Source organism: Eucalyptus grandis, chromosome 11 (genome assembly GCF_016545825.1).
Source record: "Eucalyptus grandis isolate ANBG69807.140 chromosome 11, ASM1654582v1, whole genome shotgun sequence".
In the NCBI taxonomy this organism is placed as follows: Eukaryota; Viridiplantae; Streptophyta; class Magnoliopsida; order Myrtales; family Myrtaceae; genus Eucalyptus; species Eucalyptus grandis.
This window is the reverse complement of record NC_052622.1, coordinates 4,927,740-4,952,108: the sequence shown is the minus strand read 5'-3', so window position 1 is coordinate 4,952,108 and position 24,369 is coordinate 4,927,740. Positions and strand designations below refer to the sequence as shown.

At 38.1% G+C, this 24,369-nt stretch overlaps 1 protein-coding gene, 1 long non-coding RNA gene and 2 pseudogenes across 2 annotated transcripts; all 4 read right to left on the bottom strand.

Annotated features, from left to right (window-relative positions):
* Window positions 1–2,163: 2,163 nt before the first annotated feature.
* LOC120289329 lies at window positions 2,164–3,198 on the bottom strand. Its single transcript, XR_005547253.1, has 2 exons — window positions 2,746–3,198; window positions 2,164–2,664 (listed from the first exon to the last, which is right to left on the bottom strand). It is a non-coding gene; the product is annotated as an uncharacterized LOC120289329 (long non-coding RNA).
* A 1,498-nt stretch (window positions 3,199–4,696) lies between these two features.
* Window positions 4,697–6,727, bottom strand: LOC104424557 (annotated as a pseudogene).
* Window positions 6,728–20,939: 14,212 nt separating this feature from the next.
* On the bottom strand, window positions 20,940–22,143 carry LOC120289598 (annotated as a pseudogene).
* Window positions 22,065–23,749, bottom strand: LOC108953864. Its single transcript, XM_018864735.2, has 2 exons — window positions 23,012–23,749; window positions 22,065–22,076 (listed from the first exon to the last, which is right to left on the bottom strand). The coding sequence occupies exons 1-2, from the start codon at window positions 23,747–23,749 to the stop codon at window positions 22,065–22,067; spliced, it is 750 nt and encodes a 249-aa protein (XP_018720280.2).
* Window positions 23,750–24,369: the final 620 nt, after the last annotated feature.

The window sequence follows — 24,369 nt, the reverse complement described above, 5'->3', positions numbered from 1 at the left end:
TTGGTAAAGAATTGGATGGTGTGTGTGGACAAAAGGACGCCCAACATTAAATGAGTGAAAAAGGATTGGACGAACCTCATTAGATTGGAGACTTAGGAGTTGCTTTGACCGATAGAGATGCCCAAGCCAGTCAACATAACAAAAGCATGCAAGTCAAGAAATTAAAAAGAGGGACCCAAACTAAAGTTCCATTATTAGTGGAGTCACATCCAACCCTTGGTAATTTTACACCCATTGAAAATTCAAAAGTTTCCTCCAGAACTCTCTTCACATGATTGTTGGCTCCACATTCCGTCAACAAACAAATCCATCTCTCTCCCCCATCACTTTCTTCTAATACACAATCTTTATTTTCTTATAGCATGTTCCCCCACCATCTTTGAAGAGAATCTTATAGCGTGTTCAACAGTTTGGCATAATTATAAGACCTCTATTTTATTAAAGTGATGCTATATAGTGTGTACATAAGTCATTAATAAGTTCGAAAAAATACAAGTTCCAATTCGATAATGTGTTGGAAGATTACACCCACTCAATACATGGACCGGTGGTGATGTAGAATGGAGAGCTAATTGGCTTCAAGCAGTTCACAATGACCAATAGACCATCACAAGGTTGTTTGGTCAATACAGTGCTTGAAGTTATACACCGCCCATGAATGACAAGGCAAAGACAAGTAGTCGACTAATCTAACTTGGTGGATGGAATAATTGATAGACTGCACGTAGTATCGGTCATCACATAAGTATAAAATTGTGCAATTATCTTCACAAGCCAGCTCATTCTCCTGCTCACTACACCTCTTCGATTCAATCTCCAATTAAAATGAGAACCTTATATTGGGAATCTCACCACAAAATGAAGCGACGTACTACGAATTACTCGGAGCCGCATTGCTAGTCATCGCATGCAACAGAACAAGGAGGAGCGACAACACTGCAAAGACATCGGCAAAGCTGAAAGCATTAATCAGGTCTTTGTTTGTCTTTGGGCAAAGTGAAATTGTTAAAGAACTACTTGGGGTATGTGGAGATGGCACCATATGAAAAGATTGAAAAAAGATTGGATGAACCTTGTTCGATTGGAGACTTTGGAGTCGCCTTGTCCTATAGGAAAGACTAAGTTAGTCAACGGATCAGGTCAAGAAATAAAGCTAAAATTAACATTATTAGTGGAGTAATGGGCACGGCGAGACGACCAACCCTGATTAAAACCCCTCGTAATCACCTACATAAAAATTTCAGAACATCATTTAATACATTTGATTGATTTGTCTTTCTCCAAGTAATTATTGGGTCCACATCCCATCAACAAACAAATCTCTCTCTCTCTCTCTCTCTCTCTCTAGACTCCATCACTCCCATCTTTTTTCTTATTTTCTTCTTCGTTTGTTTCCTTCTCCCTTCTTCTCCAACTTCCCCCTTCACCGCCCAAGTCACAATCATAGGAAAATTGACATATAGTTTCGAGAGACAACATTTGATTGATTTTTCTTCTCCACAAAATTGTTGGGTCCACATCCCATCAACAAACAAATCTCTCTCTCACTACCATCTTTTTCTTATTTTCTTCTTCATTTGTTTCCTTCTCCCTTCTTCTCCGACTCCCTCCTTCACCGCTCGAGTCACAATGATAAGAAAATTGACATATAGTTTCGAGGAACAAGATCAAAAACAAAAACTAGCCTACCTCAAAACAACTTCTTCTCCATGTCATGACATAGCACATCAATTTTGATACAATACCACGAAACCGTGTTACATAGGTCCACTCGTGTGTTCTTTCGAGTGCAACAATAACTCCATTGCTTGTTATATAAGTTCAATGATCTGTTTTTGTCTGCAGTGATTTCTTATGTTTTTTCGACACTTGCAATACAATCATCTGCAAAAATATAACTAGGACAGAGTAAAATAAAATGAGAATTTGTATACAGTTAAAGTAGAAAATAGGTTAGCATAAGGACTCACTGAATGGGCATAAAAGGATTCACACCCCATATGTTATCTGGAAATTTCAAGAAAGTTATCTGGTTAATTTGGCACTTCTACACTTTAGCGGGGCATGATCTTTTGATACTATTTTAATGCTTCGTTTGGGAGAGGCAGGAAAGAGGAAAAGGAGGTGGGTGAAGAAATTTTTCTTTTTTCCTCCAATTCACTCTGGGAGAACATTCAAACTTTTCAAAATTAATTTTTCTTCATGTCAATACATAGTATATCAGTTTTGACGCAACACCACGAGACCATGTCAGCATGTATCAGAATATATTTTTTTTCTTATTTCTTCTCCCAGGACATCCAATTCAGGATTACCAAATATAGGATAATTCTTAACAAATGCAGTAGACTGAGGTCACGCACTAAGAATATCAATGTGCAGAACTGCATATGATGAGTTTGCATAACTCAGTTATCGTTGCAATCTCACTGATACCGGATTTCTTACCTTGCATGGTTATATTCCACCACCAAGCAGTATGGCTACTTCAACTTAAGGCGTCTTTCAATTCGTTAATCCAAAGACTAACCTGTGTTGAAGTCGCATAGGAGAAAGAATGGACTTGCCAATGGTATCTATTATGTATAAATGCCACGCCTTTGAAGATATCTTGAGGATAATTGATTCTCAGTGTTGTTGATGATGATATGTCCAGAGGTAATCCTGAAATCACAGTTGTAACGTTTATGGAAATAATGTAATTTAATCAAATAACAGATCAGAGAGAACTGTATTAACACTTACATATTGTAATTTCTATTGGTAAAATGACTCTCTTGATCATAGATTTCTTTCAATCAAGTTAACTCACTGATTCTGGCCATCCCTGTTCAATAAGTAGGAAGTCTATCCTGAATTGCATAACAAAGGCAACCATGTCTTGACGCCTCATGCACATTGACAAGATTCTCTTCCATTTCGAGTCACATTTTTCAAGATTTCAGGACTAAGAACAGAAAAATGTGAGAACAACCAAAGAAATATTGCCATCAATTAAAAGGTGGATTCCATTAGAATCGACAATTACACAAATACAAAGATGAGCCACTTTTCTTGTTGCTTAACATTCAAATTGAGAATACTCAGTCATTTCTAACAACTGGGTATCAACCATGATGGCTTTGCAAGTTTAGGGATGAAATAATGACTTTCTATCTTCACCTAAGGAAGTCCCAGCCAGAATTTTACCCTGGGAAAATAAAACAGCAAAACCTTGAAATTGTAAAGCTTTGAGAAAATTCAGTACAATTTCCATCACTTTGGCCATGAACTTCTGCGGATGAATCTTACAAAAAAAAAAAAAAAAAAAAAAACTTCTGCGGATGAAACTTAGCAACCTTTTACTTTTTAGGCTTTGTGCGCCAGCTCTTCAAGCTTCTCTGCAAATCTCTCAGACGAAACACGTAGCAGCTTGTTGAGTGACATTCCTTCACCTCACCTATAATCTTCTTCTTCCCCTGGTACCTGTGCTTAATTCCACTGTCGAGTTTGTGATCAAGGAATGCAGGGAAATCTAATTGCTCGTCAAGGCCGTGTCCAATCCACCCTACCAAGTACTGCACTTACTCCTCCAGAGAATCAGGAATGTATTGAAGTATCTGAGGATGCTTCTTACTCATGAGAAACACGTCTTCATAGGAAAACTCATAACTCTAGAAGAGCTCAATCACCTTCTGCATATTCTCACAACTTGTCCTAGTCACAGTGCCATGAGCATAAAAGGATTCACACCCCATCTATTATCCGGAAATTTCAAGTAAGTTATCTGATCAATTTGACACTTTTACACATGAGTGGCTCATGATCTTTTGATACTATTTTAATGCTTTGTTTGGGAGAGGGAGGAAAGAGGAAAAAGGAGGTGGGTGAAGAAAATTTTTCCTTTTTCCTCCAATTCACTCTCACAGACAATTCAAACTTTTCAAAATTAGTTTTTGTTCATATCAGGAAATAATGTATTAGTTTTGACGTGATACCATGAAACCTTGTCAGCATCTATGGGAATAGTTTGTTCATATTTCTTCTCCATTGACATTTATTTATAGAATGTGGAAATTCAATGCAGGATTACCAAACATAGGATAAAACTTAAGAAACGCCATAGAATGAGGCCACATACTAAGAATACCAATGTTCAGACCTGAATATGATGAATTTGCATAACTCAATGATTACTACAATCTCGCAGATATAGGAATTCTTACCTTGCCATGGTTATATTCCACCATCGAAGCAGTATGGCTATTCATCTTAAGGTGTCTTGGAATTCACCATTCCAAAGTGTAACCTCATGTTGCATGGGAGAAAGAATGAAGTTGCCAATGGCACCTATTATGCATAAATGCCACAACTTTGCAGATCTCTTGAGGATAATAGATCCTCGGTTTTGTTGATGATCATAAAGTCCTGTGAGATAATCCTGAACTAACAGTCGTAATAATTTACAGAATGTAATTTAATCAAAGCACGAACAGAGACAACAGAATTAACACTCAATTATTTGTTGCAATTTCTACAGGTCAAATGACTGTCCTCATCAAAGATGCCTTGCAATCAAGTTAACTTATTGATTTTGACAATCCCGATTGGAAATCTATTGCATAACAAGGGCAACCATGTCTTGATGGCTCATGCACATTGACAAGATTATTTTCAATGTCAAATCACGTTGTTAAAGATTTCAAGACTAAGGATAGAAAAAAGTGGGAGCAACCAAAGAAACATTGCTATCAAAAGGGGGATTACTTCGTAAATGACAGTTACACAAATACAAAGATCAGCCACTTTTCTTCTTGCTTTAACCTTAAAATGGAGCATACTCAGTCATTTCATTCAACTGGGTATCGACCATTTTCTTCGAACTTAATAATGGCTTTGCAGGTTTAGGGATGAAATATATGACTTTCTATCTTCACCTAAGGAAGTCAAGCTAGAATTTCGCCTGAAAAAACCAAAAGCCTTCAACTGATGAAGCTTTGAGAATACTCGGTAACTATGCAATTTCCATCAATTTTGCCATGAACTTCTGCTGATGAAATTGAGCAACCCCTAATTTTTAGGCTTTGTGCACCAACTTTTCTACCTTCTTCTTTGCAAATCTCTCAGACGAAACATTAAGTAGCTTGTTGATTGACATCCCTTCACCTATAATCTTCTTCTTCACCTCATACCTATGCTTGATTCTACTGTCGAGTTTGTAACCAAGAAATGCAGGGAAATCCAATAGCTCATCAAGGTCACGTCCCATCTCCCCCACCAAATATTCCACTTTTTCCTCCAGAGAATCAGGATTGTATTGAAGTATCTGAGGATGCTTCTTACTCATGAGAAGCACGTCTTCACAAGAAAACCCATAACTCAAGAAGAGCTCAATCACCTTCTGCATATTCTCACAACTTGTCCTAGTCACAGCGCCTATTGCAACCGCGAATTCCTTCGTTCTGTACTTGTAACCAATCTTCACCAAAAAACCCAGCTTATAAGCAATGTTCCCCTCAAAAGATAGACCCAAAAACAAAGGGGCTTTGGTCAAGAACTTGAAAATCTCATTGGAGTTGAGTCCACATTCTTTGAGAAAACTAATTCTGGGACGCAATTTCCTCTCCCTACTCGCGCTCACAATGTTAGGAAACACAAGAATGATCCTGAATATTTCTTGATCATCTAATCCCGCAAATGACTTCAAGAACTCTACATGGCTTTCCAAGTGTTCCACACGGTATTTCAAAAAGGTAGGCAGTTTGCGCAACACTGCCCCCGTTGCATCCTCATCTCCTCCGCTAAGTTCTAGAAGAAACTCCACTCTCGGAATCAATTGGGTATCCATATCGAAGTTAAGAATGGGGGGATGCCTCACAATCAAATCAACCCCACCATAGCGGCTCAAGAAATTAAGGAGCCTTTCAATCTCTTCAAACGGCTTAAGAGACAAAGCCTTCGTTAAATTCACATTGTCAAGAACATGAACAATCTTTTCTCTAGGAATCCCACTGTCAATCAGCAAATTAACTTTTTCCTCAAATCCAGCCAGGAATAGCGGCTCAGTTGACATAAAGAGACGCTTAAGCTGCATCGGGTCAACCTTTCCATCTCATTGGTCGCGCACGAAGAGTATAAAGGGATCGATTTCACCTGCTGCCAACACAGAAGGGCATTTCGCAACCAAATGGCAGAGCTCAAGGCCACTGATTCCGACCGATTTCAAAGAGGCGACGCGAGCCCGCAACGAACGGATAGACTTCAGCCTCAAATCCGGGTCCCTGGTCAAGAGAGATTCGGTCTCTCTCTCGTTGAGCCCGAGTTCTTGAAATAACACATCCAACGCCCCTGAAAAGTCAAAACTTTTAACGAGGAGTCCGATCAAATATTTCAAATTGCGTTCAAGGATATCAACCGTTTGATGAATTGTCTCCGAGAGCCACTCACCCGGTTCGAACTCGACATTAGGTGACGAGATGACGCGGCGGCATTGCACGTGAAGCGATGGCGCCCTCAATCCGATTCCGGACGGTTCACTCGAAGCCAGCAAAGGGGACGACTTGGGGGAAGAGAACGTGGCGGAGCGCTGCGAGTGGAGAAAGAAAGCGGGAGGCCGAGGGCTCGTCAACATCAGCTCGAGCGAGAGAGAGAGAGAGAGAGAGAGAGAGAGAGAGCAGTCGATTACAGCTCTCTGCACAATGCGATTCCCGGTAGCAGAATGAAGGATGGATGGAGATGATGAGAGGCGTAGAGCTAAATAAAATGACGAAAATAATTATATCCCTTGAAAAGAAAATTTAATAAAAATATTCATTTTTTATAATAATGTATATCTATACATTTTGCAAGGATATAAACAATCATTTTTCAAGAAGATATTTTACAATCATTCATTTTTCACGAAACAAACGAAATCTTAATTTAATTTAATGTATTTTACATGATCAATAACTTATCCATATGAATACTACTTTTGTTTATATAAATGACTAGCTTTATTCATAATTACGATAATGATTTTATTTTTATAATAAATAGTATTTTGCCATCAGAGTAATTGACATAATGATAACAAAGACACTTATCTTTTACGAGGTTATAATCGCAATTCTGGCTGTAGGCAAACCTCTAAACGAGTGAAATTTTTTAACTACTAGCATCTTAGTGAGACTGCAGTGACAGGTTTGTCAACCGTACACTTTCAGGCCAAGTGGTGCAAAATAACCATGCCTCTAAATCGAACACTCCATAGTGGACATGGAAACTGTTATAGTAATGTTTAGAGGGAGTCACTACATTGATCACTCATTTTCTCTTGACTGTTTAAGCATAGGAGTGAGGCGCTAATACTTCCTAAACTTTTACATAATGTCAACCAGATGTTGCATTTGCATGTACTTGGTAATTACAAATGTTAAAAAATACGTATCACAAGATAAATATTTTTAAGATATCAATAAAAGCAAATGTTATGAAACCACATAAACAAAGAGAGAGTGGCGAGAAAAAGATGCTTACTAATCCTACTTTGTCGAGACTCAGCACATGATGACCATTTGCAAAAGCAACGTAAGAAAGTATGAACATTGGTGAACACAGAGGCTAAAATCCCAACACATTACCTCACCCAATTCACTAACCTCAGAACCCGAAACCTTGAGTTTCTTCTCCCCACCCACAATCCTCCTCAATTCCACCCCCTAATTTCCTCTTCTTCCTCCCAATGCTGCTCCTCACCTGCGCCTTCCTGTTCCCGACCTTCCACGCATTCTGAAAATAAGGACTATACTTTATATACAAAATGCATTATGTGAATTGAACAGAAAAAAGGACTTTATATATATGTTCCTATTAGAATGTAACCAAAATATTACCTTAATCAAATAGGCTATTTCCTCATTTATGTAAGATAATTAGTAAATCATTATCAATCCATTCTTATAAACTTTTCAAAAACATTTACTATATTAGGGTATACTAATACATTGACTATTCAGCAAAACGATAGTTAGAGGCTATCTTACCCTTTTAAGTCTTAAGCATATCTTTGATACTTTGAGGCATGGTGGCTCAAGCGGTAAATCCGTCGCAAATTTGATAAGTGTGTTTATCACTAGAAGCATCGTGCCTGGGACACGGTAGACAATGTGCTAAAGCTCAGCCATTAGATAACCAATGCGGTTAGAGGGGTGACACAAGTCAATCCCAAGTCAACCATTTCAATTCTTACAATCGAGCAATTTTGGCTTGACAAAGCCATACTGGATCCAACAAATCTTCAGGTTCAGGATCTTGAAAAGGATATTATAGACTGGGAAGCAGAGACATTTAAAATTAGGGAAGTCTCCCCGTTTTTTTTTTTTTGTTGCTCTTGAGACTTTTTGCGTTTACCGGGCCCTTGATCAACAAAAGCTGGTTGACCCCATTTACTTTATTAATGATCCCTCATCTTCTCTTCTTCTTTTTTTCAACTTTTTTTTTCTCTCTCTTTAGTCCATTAGATTTTGCTTTGAGACCAAATAAAAGGTCTCCTATGTTTGATTGCAACAGGGGAATAAATACAATATAGTTTGATTGAATTTTGAGGAGATGACTTTGTGGTGAGTAGTGATGAGGATATGAAAAACACGTTGATGTGCTCTTCATCTTTAGCCCTGTGGGGCAGCTCATAATTTGCTATGGTTAGCCTCTCAGATCTTTAGTCAACAGACAGTGCAAAACCAAAAAAGATACCTGCGCATTCAATGAGTCCTTATGCTAGCCTATATTCTACTCTAGTTGTACATGAATTCTCATGGTATTTCAGTCTGTGATAATTACATTTCTATAGATTATTGCATTATGATTTTAATCTATTTGAGCGTCGCAGAAATATAAGCAATCATTGCAGACAAGAAGGAGAAATTTTTTCCATTCTCGACATTTGTTTATACCCATGAAGAACAAATCAGTGGATTTATTCAACAAGCAACGAAATTATTGCTCCTTTCTATTTTTCACCTTCAAGAACTTGCAAGTAGCAAAGAACACGCAATTCCGCGAAAGCGCATGATGACGCAAACAATTGCAGACATCCTTTGATTCGACCAAGAGCACGACACTGAGAAGAGAGGACATCACCTGTACACGAATTGTTTTGTAGCCGATGAATTTTTGCCATGTCCAAGGATCTCATATCCTATTGCCTTAGAATGGTAACTGTTCTTTTCCAAAGCCAATGCATGACTGACAAGATGAAATTGAAGTTTAAATCCGCGTCACTAGGAGTTATCATCACCAGTCACGCCCTCTTAAGTGAACACTTAAAAAAGAAAAAATCTCTTAATGATTAGAATTGTATTAAAACATAGGTATTGTGTATAGATATCATCAATAAATAGCAACACTCTATTCCTTGCTAATTCTGATGGCATTTTGAACAGGCAATGTCCCAATTTATTTGAAAGATCTCTATCTCTAAAAGGAAATGAAACTCAATATCGAGTATAAACTTAAGATTTTATGATTTGTATCCAGTGACATAGCATTGTTACAGCAGATAATTTGGAGACATGTTTCAGCTGTCTTTCAATTAAGGTTTATGCTGCACATGATATCATACACAAACCACTGAGAAGGTTAGTTTGTAACCTTTATTCATCATTTTGCTGAGCATATTGTTCCATCATCTTCAGATAAATTCTAAAGTGGCCTTTGTGAAAGAATGTATTCCTCACAGCTCACTGACAAACTAAAAATTTTAATCGATATGAGTAACAGTCAGGCAGAGAAATGAGCTTAAAAAGTACAAGCACTCCCTAATATTCCCATAACTTATCAGTCCTTGTGAAAGTTCTTCGTCTGTTACTGTGCTAACCGTTGAACATGTTGAATTAACATCAATTAACCTTGCCTTTACTCAAACAACTGCAGAACTATGTAAGAAAACACAAAGAACAAAAAAAGAATCCCAAAGCTCTAGACATTATATGACCAGGAAAATCCAGGGAGAACAGGTTTGTCCACAGAGCAGAAAATTGTTGCAAAATTAAAGAATAAGCAGAGATACTTCATATCTAGCATTGTAGCTTGTTCAATATAAGGAAAAACAAAGAGATCTTGCATAGAATTTGTACCTGTATTTACATCATTGTGATGGAGAAAGTTCAAGATGATGGGGAGCGATCTGTGCCACATGACCTCAAATTAAGTTCATCGCTGTGTCAATATGCAGTTCTTCAGTAAGCAGGATCCGCAATTTATGCCCAAATTGTCCCTTACACACCTTTTAATTGGGGACATTTTTCCATGAATCTCTTCTTGCTCCTGGATCCTCTTCCATGATAATGATCAGTTTCATATTGTTAAGACAACTCAAAGAGATCTCACAACCATGCTTAAAACTTGGTGGATATGATGTAAATGACTAAGGATATAAGAGATCTTTAGCCCCTAAATTGAAGAGTCTCATATCGAGGACTGAAATTAATCTTTCCAAGGCGCTTTTATAGTAATAGATTTATAGAGCAACTGGGATAAGATTTTTGATGGAATGTTCAGAAAGATTCATCTCTAATGACAGAAATATTTTCTTGCATCATGTTCTAGTGAAGAACTGATATACTTTAGAAGTCGGTGTCTATCAGAGATGCTCCACTTATGTCAGTAGCTTCCCTAAAAGAATGATTGTTGCATTACAATCTACACAATCCTCAGTGGCAACATTTCTATTTTCTTCTTCTATATCAGAATTGACGTCCTTGCTAAGATGAAGAGTACCATATGGTCAGAGCAGTCAAAGGCCAGTCCTTTTTAGGACAGCTGATAAGAAACAGATGCTTCCAGGCAGAACACCCAGGATGATACCAAATTGAACTAGTCACAGGTCGTATGTTATCAACTGCTATTTCTTGCATGGACTGGGTGTGCCACTTTTCATTTTTGCAACTTAATATCAAAACAACAGTTTTTCTCCATGTTACCACATAGTACATTAGTTTTGGCATAGCATCATGAAACCATGTTAGCATGCATCAGAATTCTGTTCTTACTTCTTCTCCTATGACATATATTTACAGAATGTAGAGATGCAAGGCTGGGTCACTAAACATAGGGTTATACTCAAGAAATGTTATATAATGAGGCCACGCACTAAGAATATCAATGTCCAGACCTTACTACAATGAGTTTTCATAACTCAATGATCACTGCAATCTCGCAGAGCATTTATTAGCTTGCGGTGGTTATTTTCCACCATCAAAGCATTATGTGCTACTCCATCTTAAGGTGTCTTGCAACACGCCTTTCCAAAGCCTAACCTGTGTCAAGTCATTAAGAGAAAGAATGAAGTTGCCAATGGCACCTGTTATGCATACATGCCTTATGCAGATCCCTTGATGATAATCAATCTTCAGTATTTTTTTACAATGGATATGTCCTTTGTGGTTATCCTAATCATAACATTTGTGGAAATGATGTAATTCAATCAAAGAACGAACCAAAGAGAGCTGAATCTCAGTTATTATGTGTTGTGTTTTCTATTGGTGAAATGATTTTCTTGACCAGTTAATTCACTGATTCTGGCCATTCCTGTTCAATAAGTAGGAAATCATCTTGATTTGCACAACGGGCAATAAGGTCTTCATGCCTTATGGACATTGACAGGATTATTTTCTGAGATTTCAGGTCAAAGAACAGAAAAATACGAGAGCAACCGAAGAAACTTTGCCATTGATTCAAGGTGGATTCCTTTGTAATCAAGTCATACAGATGCATAAAGATATGAGCCACTTTTCTTGTTGCTTTAACATTGAAGCGGGGAATACTCGGTCATTTCATTCAACTGGGTGTCGACCATTTCCTTCAAACTTCAAGCTAAGGGATAGAACAAAATGACTTTGTCTCTTCACTTAAGGAAGCCGGCGCCAGAATCCCTCCTGTAAAAGGGCATACCTTGAACTCATAAAGCTTAGGGAAGACGCTTTCATGGCAGGTGCCGTGCCGCTGCAGCCCAGCCAAGGCCCCTCACTGGGCTTAGCAAGCGCAATGGGACCCAGCTAATTGCCCAAGCGTTGGGCTTGGCTAGCGTAACGTGTCTCTGGGTCCTGGTGCGCCATAAAAGCCTTGACAGGAGCACTCTGCAGGGAAGCTTTTGGGCACGTGGCCCACTCCAAATAGGAGGTCCGTCGGCTCAACGCCTTGCTGACAGTTGCAAGCGCTTTAGCAGAAGACGGCGAAGGAGCTACACGCTGAAACGGCAGCTCGCGTCAACGCTTCTAAGAAGGCAACAAGCGCCGTTGAGGAATTCAGCCGGCAGGCTCGTTTTCAAGAACTCTTCTGAGTTTTTTTTTCTGACAAAGCCGCAGACCAGATGATTGCAATGACGGCGAAGATGTGCTTTTTGTTGTCTTCTTTTTCTGTTTTTCTTTTCTTTTTAAGATACATCATCTGTATTGCCCTTCATTCTTTTCTTTTCAAATTGGGTGTTACGGATGGCTAATAGTTTGGAATTTAGAATACTTCTCTATTACGTGCTGGAGTTGAGCCAGCACAGAATGTCATAGATATGTAAAAAATAAAATATTAGATAGAAGAGAATTATCCTTTTTGTGTGCAGCAAACCTCGGGGTGCTCGGGTGGTTCATGAAATTTAATGGTTAACACTATTTTACGAAAAGTATTTTCGAAGGATTAAAAAATGTGAAGAAATCGTGCTTGTTTTTTCATGTATAAGTTGATATTTTATAAATTCTTGGTTCAGATCAATGTAGCACTATTGCCCCCGTCCCATGCTCTCCCCGGTCGATTGTAGTAAGGGCGCAATTCCAACAATTTACGAAGAGAACCCATCCGAAAAAGACGATTTCCATCGAGCTGATTCTAATGCAAATTCTATCCCCCTCAGTTTCCGGCTCTCCTTAGGCAGCAATAGAAAAGGGGAATTGTTACAAGAACCGTTTCAGAAAATCCTTAGCAAGTTCCAAGAACATAAGTATCATCTCAAGATTGTCTTTCCACAAAATGGCATCAAAACTTTGATGCACAACTTAAGAATCACCGAATCAGCCAAAACTCTGCTGCGTGAGTCAATCTGCATCACGGAATTCAGGTTAAGGCTGGATCAACCCACTAGTACTCGAATTAGTTCCCACGAGAGGGAATTGAGGATCTCAATTGCACAAGAAGAGTAAGATTAAATAGTGAGGGAGCGTCTCATCTTATATAGGCGCTCCCTTTAGTGAGTTGTCAAGTCGTGGTTGATAGATTGCAGCTTTGGATGACGAATGGCAATGTAGACGCACAAAAGTCATTTAGTAAGGACACTTGGTACTCCAACAATAAATAGTGTTCTCCAATGGTAAAACTGATTGAAGGATTGATGCACGCTAGACTTTTAGTGAGTGGAGGCACAACTGTGTTTGTTGACTAGACGAGATTTAAGTATGTCTAATCTAAAGACACTTGGTATTTCGACAATATAGTATCGAAGCACCACTATGTTTGTTTTCCATTTTTTTTAATTTTCTTTTCTTTTCTTTCTCTTTCTTTTTTTTTTTCCTTCACTTCTTCCTTTAGTTGGTTGTCGGGCCTCAACAACTAGCTAAAGGCGAGGACTGACGAGGTCAACTAGCAAGGCCAACTAGCAAGGTCGACCACACCTAGCCAAATCGCGAGGTTAACCTCACCCGAAACAACAAGGTGGAGCCACGCCAGAGTGAGCAAAGCTCACCTTCACTAGTGGCCATCAAAGGCGAGCTTCGCCAGAGGTGGAAAGGTTGATCTCGCCAATCCTTGCCTTTGGTCAATTGCCAAGGCTCGACAACTGGCTAGAGGAAGAAAAGAAGACAAAGAAAAGAAAAGAAAAAATTAATATTATTAAAATTTTCCATGTTAGTACCGATCATGCCACTTACGATAGCCAATATATATATAGTATTAACTAAAAGTCAAAATTTATTACATGAATAATAATACGAAGAAAGAGATAACTCAATACAACTATCTATACATTTAATGTGAAGAGGAGATTATTTCTTTGTTTACATCTTTGCAATTGACATCTTTCCCATTGAATGCATTATATTGGAATTTACCTTAAGCAAATTGACATGGATTTTGATATGCTTTTTTCTAAAGAAAAAGTTTTAGCATGAAACTAAATATGAGATTAAATTCTCTATAGTAGATATTTGTAATTTTTATTTTTGTGGGAAAACTTCAAATATAGATCTAAAGTATAAATATTTTCTTTTAAAAAAGATATTGATTGAACCTTATTTTAAATAAAGTCATGAAGTAACCAATTTAATCTCAAATAATGATTTGAACTCATTGTCTTGTTAAATGTTGGCATGGCAACAGTTTCCAAAGACTAAAAAAGGGGCAATTATATATACATACATATATATATTTTATTTTAAATTGACTTTACTCTAGATCGTCATCTAGAAGAACTGTTGCTAAACAAATTTCGTCCAAAATTTTCCCGCCCTCAGGTCTGTCCCGCCTATAACGAATCTCTTCTCACCCCTTTCAAGTTCTTCCTCGGAAGCTCCATCCTCCTGAGCTGGATGAAGGAGCGTTTGATTACATCTAAGGAGCTTAAAGAGGCTACGATTCTTCGACTCTACTTCTGATTCTTCGGGTTTGCTCGATTCACTCGATTGGAAATGGAGGGTCGACGGTGTAGGTGTAAAAGTAGGGCAATTTATTGGCGAGGTAGTTTTCATACATGTCCAAAAACCGGCGCAAGTTTTCTGATTTGTTAGAATTTCGTGCGCCTTCTTTCTTTGCTGATTGTGGATCCCTTGTGGGAATGATGGCTTCTCTCAAAGAACTCACACTTAATGATACTAGAACAGAGGACCTACCTGATTCGGTGCGGTCATTGAGGAAACTTGAATTGTTGAGTACTATGAAGTGCGTCTCCTGACTGAACTTCCTAAATTTGTTGGGTGACTTAGAATTTCGAGGTGCGTCTCACTACCATGGTCCATTATGATATCGCAGAGCTTCCAGAATCGATAGGAAAATTGGAAAACATCGTTGTTGTGAGGGTTAAATTTAAGGAGCTCGAGTCTCTTCTGCCTCTTCCATCGAGTCTGGTAGAGGTTAATATTGCAGACTGCATGGCAACAGAGACGGTCTTTGATCTGTCTGAATTGGAGAACTTGGAGAAGATGAACATGGTGAATTGCGAGAAAGCGGGGGATGTTCCAGGACTTCAGTGCTCGAAATCCTTGAGAAGGCTATACCTGACTGGATGCCACGTGTGTTCTTCAGTAATTCAGAAGATAATTTCTAAGGTTCTCTATCTCTCTCTTAAAAAGAGAAAAAAAGAATGCATCTACAAGTCCGAGAACTCTGGAAAAGGAAAATTTTATGCACAAAACCTCATTGCACGAAAAAGTGGTGAATCATGCCATGCGGGTATAGCAGTCACTTGTAATGCACGTTTATATAGTAGTCATGACAATTTGATATTTTGCAGGTTTCTTTGAGGAACTATGCGTTCTCATTCTCAGTAAGCGAGGGAGTGAAATTTCAGATTCGCTAAATGAAGAGGAAGTGAGCTATGCGGTCCATGAAAACCCTGTTTGCATAGGTGAAGTCATCTTCATCGCCACTGACTTTCCCAAAATATTTGAGAGATTATACTTCCACAGTTGTGGATAATCCAGGCAAAGGTACCTAAAATGAACATGCCTATCTCCAGCACTGCTTTGCCCTTGAAGGGAGTTCCGAAATTGGATGATCAGGTTCAATTATGCCGGTTCTAGGATTTTCACCCGTTGATTTCCATGCTGAAAGAAGGGCACAAAATTCAGGTGGCAAAGCAGAACATACTCTTCATTCCCCGAATTTAGCTGAAGAAATGCAGGGCACGTCTCATTTTCAAGAAAGACAATGCCTTTAATAGAGATGAGCAAGTCTTTATCCAAAAGCTTGCCTGGTTTTTAACTCTGCGTAGTTGTCGCTTCAGTTCGGCTCATAGTAAGCCTCAGGAAAATAGAAGCGGAAAGGATTGAAGAGAAGGGAACAGGCTTGTGCCTATCAATTGAAATTTCATTCTTGAAATGGAATCTGAATATACCAGAAGCTCCCTTGTAAACTTGTAATGAAGATGAACTAGAGGATCCTTATCTCTTGTTCAGTTGTTTTGAACTCTTTTCTTTTTTACCTAGAGTGCTCCATTATAGCTTTTATACTAATGGATGTGTAGAACTCGCTCTTTCTCAATGGTACTATCGATTATTCCCCTTAATACAAGCTCAGAAAGAACTCCGGAGAGGAGAAATCAAAACTCAGGCATATTTTGTTAACTGAACACGTGATGAAGAGAAGAAGAGCCAAACGATGATTGAAAATTCTAACAACAGTATAACTAATGGCTTTCCAACAATTCTAACAGCAAGAATTAGTATATGAAACATCTATTGATCACAGCAAGCGTTTGGCCAAGTAACTGTTAATAACCATCATCACCAACTCATCATTAAAACAGCAAGTATTTGGCCAAGCAACCATCATCAACTTATCGTTAAACACTTGAATATTTTTATTAGGAAAAAAATGAGTTTACAAAAAATTAAACCGCCCACTGATCACGTCCATTACTCACTACTGCAGTTTTCGAATGAGTAGTTACCGAAACTAGGATTACCAACCATGATTTCCACTACTGTAGTTGTATGCCAAACACCCAAAGCAGCTCGAACAGTGCGAAGCCCTTTAAAGGGCTCCACTTCCTTGGGTATGGATGCACTTTTTCGATCTCCATGGCCCAGAACACCAAAGGTGCCACCACCGAAAGCAAGTAACTAACCAGCAGAAGTGACAACTACAGTGTGCCAAAGTCAACAGGAGAGGGATGAGGCATATACCTTCCAAGGGTCCATTCGCTCTTTTGGTACCCAGTGGCTCACTTCATTCCCATGCCCAAGAAGACCAAAACTATAAGCTCCATCACCCCCAAGTGTATAAATCTCCAGAAAGACTTACCGCGCATGTATGATACTCGCTGCATATATGTGTTGCTGAGAGCATCTATTAGCTTTGGATGCAAAACATAACAGTCCAGCCATGCCCAAGTCTCTCGCCCCATCTCCCCTGGGAAAAGATCTCTCCTTGCTTGGTCATTAAAGCAGCACGTCATCCACCAGAAGCAATATTCTGGCCATCAAGTACAACTGCAGACTCTAAGGCCCTAGAAAGCGAGGAACCCATGCCTACTCCAACATTAGTTCGCAGTCCATGAAGTCAACCACCAAGAGCACCATCACCCTTGCCTACTCCCCAAATAGAAACGTCCACATAGCATCACCTTCATCATGATTCATGACCAGAACATGTTGGAAGTTTGTTTGTAAAAACAAATCAAGTGCATGTTTCCTTGTCCCACATAAGAGAAATGAGAGAAATTGGGCCAATTAATAAGTGCGGGGTTTCTTTTGTGTTCTAAAGGAATGATTGGGTGTGGGCTAGACCCCACCATACCTGTGTGCGGGTGTGCGATTATTTAGCGCACTTAGCATGCCTGGGCGCCCACGGTTTAATTAGCACTAATTCATTTGTTATTTTTTTTATGGTTATGTTATTAATTTTAATCAATTCAAAGGTTGCTTCTTCTTTTTTGAAAAATTTCGGAAATTATTTTTAAAAAAAATCGAAATTTAATTTAAAAAAATTATTATTCCAAATTTTTGTTTATGTCTTTTCAAGACAATTTTTGGAAAAGATACTCGTTCAATTTGCAACTTTACCGGAGGGTTGCATTTGTTCGCTTTTCAACTTCTTCTAAATAAACGCCTTTGTTCAATTGGACAATTTTTGAAAGGATACGTTTGTTCATTTTTTTCAATTTTTCACGAAGAGTTGCCTGTGTTTTAAGAGTGTTTTATATATATACATATCAGTATTCGGAAGAACGAGAGTGATCATTTTTGTCTTTTCGAGCATTCTTTCTTAAAACTACAGCCATCCTTTCAATTGTTTCCTAGAGAGACTCTGAAGAAATACTAGAATTACTATATAATATTCTCATTTTTTGAGACTTTGTTGTATTATTAAGGATATTTGCCGGTAATTATTAGCAACATCGTGGGACAAATAAATCCTTAAAGAAAGTGATATCATGCCTCAAAGTCCGACTTAATCACTCTAAAGATCTAACTTCATTGCTCTACCCAATTCGAAGCCATATTTTCCCAACAGAACAAACTCCGGAAACTCAACTCATTCACGGTAACGCACCATCGCCCTCCCTCCGCACCTACGCTGTCGAACCCGAACAAACCAGAAAAACCAGAGGTAGAATCGAAGAATCCTAGCCTCTTTAAACTCCTTGGATGTAATCGACGCTCCTTCTCCTCCAGCTGGGGAAGGATCTCGGGAGGAAGAACTTGAAAGGTGTAAGGAGAGATTTGTTGTGGGCGGACAGAGCTGAGGTAACGGGAAAATTTGGGACGAAAATTGTTCAGCAATTGTTCTTCAAGTCAACGATCCTCTAGTTCATACAGTTGTTCAGCATAAATATAGAGGTAAAATCAGAAAATTTTGGACGAAATTATCCGCCGATTGGAAATTTGGCCGGACAACGGTTCACTCATCTAAAATTATGTCGGCTATTCCGGGCTCTAATCTAAAACAAACTTCATTCTAGGCATTTTGAAAAATTTCCCCCAATTTAAGTCCGCAATTTAAAATGTTCTTAATTTTTTTGGCAGGTAGGGGGTTGCCACTCCTTCTCCCCCTTCCCTCCATGGCCGATATCCGGTATATAAGTCAAGTTGATGAATTTTCATTAAAGTGCCTTGAAATTCTAAAAACCCGTTAATTGAAGTCACTATAGTGGATGATATAAGAGAAAATTGTAATATTTCGATATCATGTCAACTTTAAAGCGGATTATGAGTTATTTCATATATAAACTTCATCGAATTGTTTCATCTGAATTTTTGTTTCCATTTTGATAAAAATTGTTTCTAACAAAGATAGATGGTGTCCACTTCAGTAAAACGTATAAATATATGTTTTCTTTGATGATGAATTCATAAGTCAAAATCAATTGTTTTTTTATATCGAGAAATCATATGGTGGCAGTGGTGCACATAGGAGCGAGATCACAGGTTATCATTAGTTTTTTCATTAGCATTATCCAAAATCACGTAACAAGGTAGGACAATTCACAATAGCGGTCACCTTCCTCCTCTATTTTTGTACTTGCTTTTGGACCAATTATTTGTCCTTTTAAAGGTGCAAGAGAGTAAAACTATATGAAGTATGATAACACAACATTAATATAAGAGCCACAAGAAGACAATCTCAAAGTAATTAGGGTCGAGATAAACTAGCTCACGTCCCTCCCAACATAGTATTAGATTGTGGGTAAATATACAAAGCTTGTCCAATCAAATAGTGCATGGTTCTCTAAACAACATTGCTATCACTAAAAGGAAAATTAGATGAAACTACTGAAGCATTTGATGAAGTTGAGAGTGTTTCTAGTTCCATCTCGGATTTGTCCTTGTTAACTAACACATCGAGGGGGTAAATAAGCACTTTTGGAAGCATATATAGTTTACCAATATCTCCTTCCAGCATTTCTAGGACTTTGTTCATTAGAAGGCGATGGTCAAGGTTTAATTGTACGTACAAAAGTGCAACTATTATCATTTTTTTATCACCTTCCTTTCCTCTTCTACAACTTCTTCCATTTCAACACTTGTACCTTCACTGACTTGGTCATACACCCATAATGGAAAATAAATTTGGCTCGAGTGTCTTGCATTTACATTTATATTCTTCATTCTACTTGCCATTTCCATGAGCAACATCCCAAAGCTATAGACATCCACTTTATAAGATACACCACCTATGTTTTTGTAGAACTTAGACGCCATGTATCCCAAGGTTCCTCTTGCAATAGTTAATGAAACTATGCTATGATCCGTGGGATAAAGTTTCGCGAGTCCAAAGTCAGAAATTTCTGGAGTGAAATTCTTGTCTAAAAGAATGTTATGAGACTTGATATCAAAGTGTGGTAGTTGCATGTCACACCCCCAATGTAAGTATTCAATCCCCCTCACCATCCCAACAACGATCTCATATATTTTTATGTAATCAAGAAACTTATCACCTTCTTGAGCAAAAAAGTGCTTATCCAAAGATCCATGTGTTATAAGATCATACACAAGAGCTTGTTTCGAGCCTTCAAAGTAAAAACCGATGAGTTGCACTACATTATCACGGTGAATCCTTCCAATAGTAGCCACTTCACCAATAAAATCTTAGCTATTGGCCATGGACTACTTTAAAATCTCGATGGCCACTTCATTGTTGCTTCTAAGTACTCCTTTGTACACAAAACCATACCCCTTCACCTAGTTTGTGTTTCAAGTTTTTGGTGATCTTCTTAATATTAGAGTAAGAAAGTTGTTGTGAGCTTGCAAAAATTCTTCAATATTCTTATCCATTGCTAGGTGCCTTCTTGTATACTTGCAGATTATAAATATCGTGATAGATAGCACCTGATTACAAATTTCGCTATCCAAAAAAGCATTGAAGAAATTGTTATTGGCTTAGAATAAGTTATTTTTATAAGGAATGAATTTATAAGTCAAAATCAGTTGTTTATTATATCAAGAAGTCATATGCAGGTAGTAGCACCTTAAGGAGCAAGATCACGAGTTATTGTTGGGAATATCCAAAACCACACAAATGAGGAATTAAAAGTCACAATGTCCATCACCTTCCTCCTCTATTCGATTCTTGCTATCTAACCAATTCTTTTTATTATTAAGGAGGATGAAAGAGAGTAAAACTATACGAAATACAGTAATGCAACATTAAGCTAAGGACCACAAGAAGACCATATCAAAAGTAATTAGTGTCGAGCTAAACTAGCTCAAGTCCCTCCCAACATAATACTAGAATGTGGACAAATACACAAAACTTTTACAATCAAACTATGCATGGTTTCTCTAAACATCATTACTATCTCTAAAAAGGAAACCAGCTGAAATTACTGGAGAGCTCGATGACATTGAGAATGTTTCTAGTTCCATCTCGGTTTTGTCATTATTAATTGGCACATCGGGTGGGTAAATAAGCGGTTTTGGAGGCATTTGAAATTCACTAATATCTCCTTCGAGCATTTCTAGGACTTTACTCATTGGTGGCCGATGGTCAGGATTTAATTGTATGCACCAAAGTGCTACTATTATCATCTTTTTATGACCTTCCTTTCCTCTTCTACAAATTCTTCCATTTCAACATTGGTACCTTTAGTGACTTGGTCGTACACCCATAAGGGAAAATAAATTTGGCTTGAGTGTTCTGCTTTGCCTTTATATTCTTCCTTCTGCTTGCCATTTCCATGAGCAACATCCCGAAGCTGTAAACATCCACTTTATAAGACACCCCACCAATGTTTTTGTAGAACAACTCAGGCGCCATATATCCTAGTGTTCCTCTTGCAACAGTCAATGAAACTATGCTATGATCCAAAGGATAGAGTCTCGCAAGTCCAAAATCAGAAATTTTCGGAGTGAAATTCTTGTCTAAAAGAATATTATGGGGCTTGATATCAAAGTGTAGTATTTGCATATCACACCCCCGATGTAAATATTCAATCCCTCTCGCCACCCCAAGAGCGATCTCATACAATTTCATGTAATCAAGAAACTTATTACCTTCCTCAGGAAAAATGTGTTTATCCAAAGATCCATTTATCATGAGATCATACACAAGAGCTTGTTTTGAGCCTTCAAAGCAAAAACCGATGAGTTGCACTACATTAACATGGTGAATTCTTCCAATTGTAACCACTTCACTAATAAAATCTTCGCCATGGGACTTAGACTTCTTCAAAATCTTGATGGCCACTTCATTGCCGCTTCTGAGCATTCCTTTGTACACAGAACCATACCCCCCTTCACCTAGTTTGTATTTGAAGTTTCCAGAGATCTTCTTAATATTCAAGTAAGAGTACCTTATGGGCAAAAAGTTATTATGAGCTTGCAAAAATTCTTCAACGTTCTTGTCCATTGCTAAATGTCTCCTTTTGTACGTGTAGATTAGAAATATCGCGACAAATGGCATCCCGATTACGAATTTCCCTGCACAAAAAAACACTAAAGAAAATTTTGATAGATTAACATATATATTTTTCAATTATTGTAAGAATAAATCATTGCGGCTTACCTAGTAGTACTATAAAATCTGCAGTTGTCCATATTGCAATATCATCATGGACATCTGTGGAAGGAATGAATTGTGTGAAAAGGAATTGAAGGAAAGAAGTTTGGAACATAAAACTCATGAGGAAACAGAATAGTAGTAGTAACCTACTTTGTCCAGGAGAATAGAAGAAGTGGGATGTGTGCATTTGCAAATCGATGAAACTAATAAGTTTCGTTTCACATAAATGATAGACGATAGAAGAAACTCCTTTCGCTTTGTTAGTGGTCAACAAATATAAAGAAAAAATGATTTAATTAATAATTTTGTTCCTCCTATGGATGCATGAATACAATTTATTATGGAATGTTAACGAGTGTCTCTCGTATTATTAGTTAAGTGACTAATTAAGAAAAAAACGTAAACTCTAGGACAGCAATAAACTAGTCATTGAATTGCTGGCACAATAATCTCTTTTATTTTATTTTATTTTATAATATAATTGGAGTTCCGACCACCTTTTGTGAAAGGAATTATAATCTAGATGCATGTACATGTGCAGCCGATGTGGGTCTGTTTTGGGGTGGCTTTCTATTATCACTTCTTCTTTTTCCTTCTCTCTTTCCACAAACCCTGCAACTTCTTTAATTTGATATTAATAAGTAATACCAACTTCCCAAAACCTTTAAAATACACAAAGTTGATGTACACTATCTTGTATGTTTTGTCATAATTTTCTTGGATAATAAATATTCCTTTCATTTTCCGTTTTGAAAGAAAGTAGCAAGCGAAAATGTGCAGAATCATGCAAAGTTATGGTAAAATTCTCCGGCAATTGGTGCTTACCGTGGAAGTAAAGCTTGGATCTGCAAACCTGACCTCCGTATAAGCTGTAAAGATGAAATCTATCGGAATGAAAGTAGTTACGGAGGTGAAAGTAGCCATAGAAATCAAAGTAGCAATAGGAAGTTTTCTTCGGTATACGACTAAAGGAGAGAGTGAATCCATCGGCCATGATGTTATGAATTAGCTCATAGTTGTAGGAGCTCACATTAATCTGCTTGTAAGGCTCAAAGTCATGTGATACCCACGTCCAACCGCTAATAATGCAAAAATCCCTAACATCCAAAGCTTTTGGACTCACCAAAACATACAAGTTCCAATTCGATGTCGTGTTGGATGAGGATGACCCCTTAATACGCGAACTGGTATCAATGTAAAACAGAGAACTAACCGGCTTGGAGCAATTCACCATGACCAATGCAGCACCATCGATGAAGTAGTATGACCCGCCTTTAATCGTGCGGGACGAGATCTGACCGGAGTTTATGATCTCCCACACAAATGAATGACGGGGGAGAGATGAGCTGTTATCCTTTTGTAGCCCGTCATCGACCAATCTAATTTCACTAACGGAATAATCGATAGACTGCACATAGTATCGGCCATCATGGATGTATAGAAAAGTGCGATTATCTTCACAAGTCAGCTCGTAATTTGAAATGCCACATCCCTTTGGATCACTCTTCAGTCGAAACGGATAGTTTATATTGCGAATATCACCACAAGATGAAGTGCACCGTCGATTGCTTGGCCTAGCATTGCTAGTCATCACTTGCAGTAGAAGAAGAATAAATAGCGAGACTTGATAGATATTCATGGAGCTGAGAGCATTATTCATGTCTCTGTTTTCTTTGGGCAAAGGAATTGGAAAAGAATTGCTTGGTGTATGTGGAGAGGCACCCTATGAGAAGAATGAAAAGAGTTTGGATGAACCTTGTTTGATTGAAGACTTGGAGTCACCTTGTCCTATAGAAAAGCTCAAGTCAGCCAACGGAATAATTGCAATCAGGTCAATAAATCAAAGAGGTTGGCCCAACCCAAAGTCAGTCTTGGGCATGGCGTGGCGGCTAACCTTGATTGACACCCCCCAACCACCCAAGACAAAGTCCCATTTAATCTTTCTTCCTCCACATAATTGTTGGGTCCACACCCTTCAACAAACAAGTCAACTAGAAAAGGCAGCACAAGTATCATAAATTTCATACGACGTTCACTTGAGAATTATAAATTTTTTGATTGCTTAAGTGTCATAAAACGTTAACCACAAGTGCTTCGGATTTTTAGCACTTTGGTGAACTATTTTTAAAAAAAAAATGGTCATTAATGATCTATTAAAAGTTATGGCACTCAAATAAATATTTTTTTAAAATTATAATACTTAAGTGATTG

Coding starts and splice junctions, on each gene's coding strand:
- LOC108953864 (XM_018864735.2), bottom strand. CDS start 23,749: ATGACTAGCAATGCTAGGCCAAGCAATCGACGGTGCACTTCATCTTGT.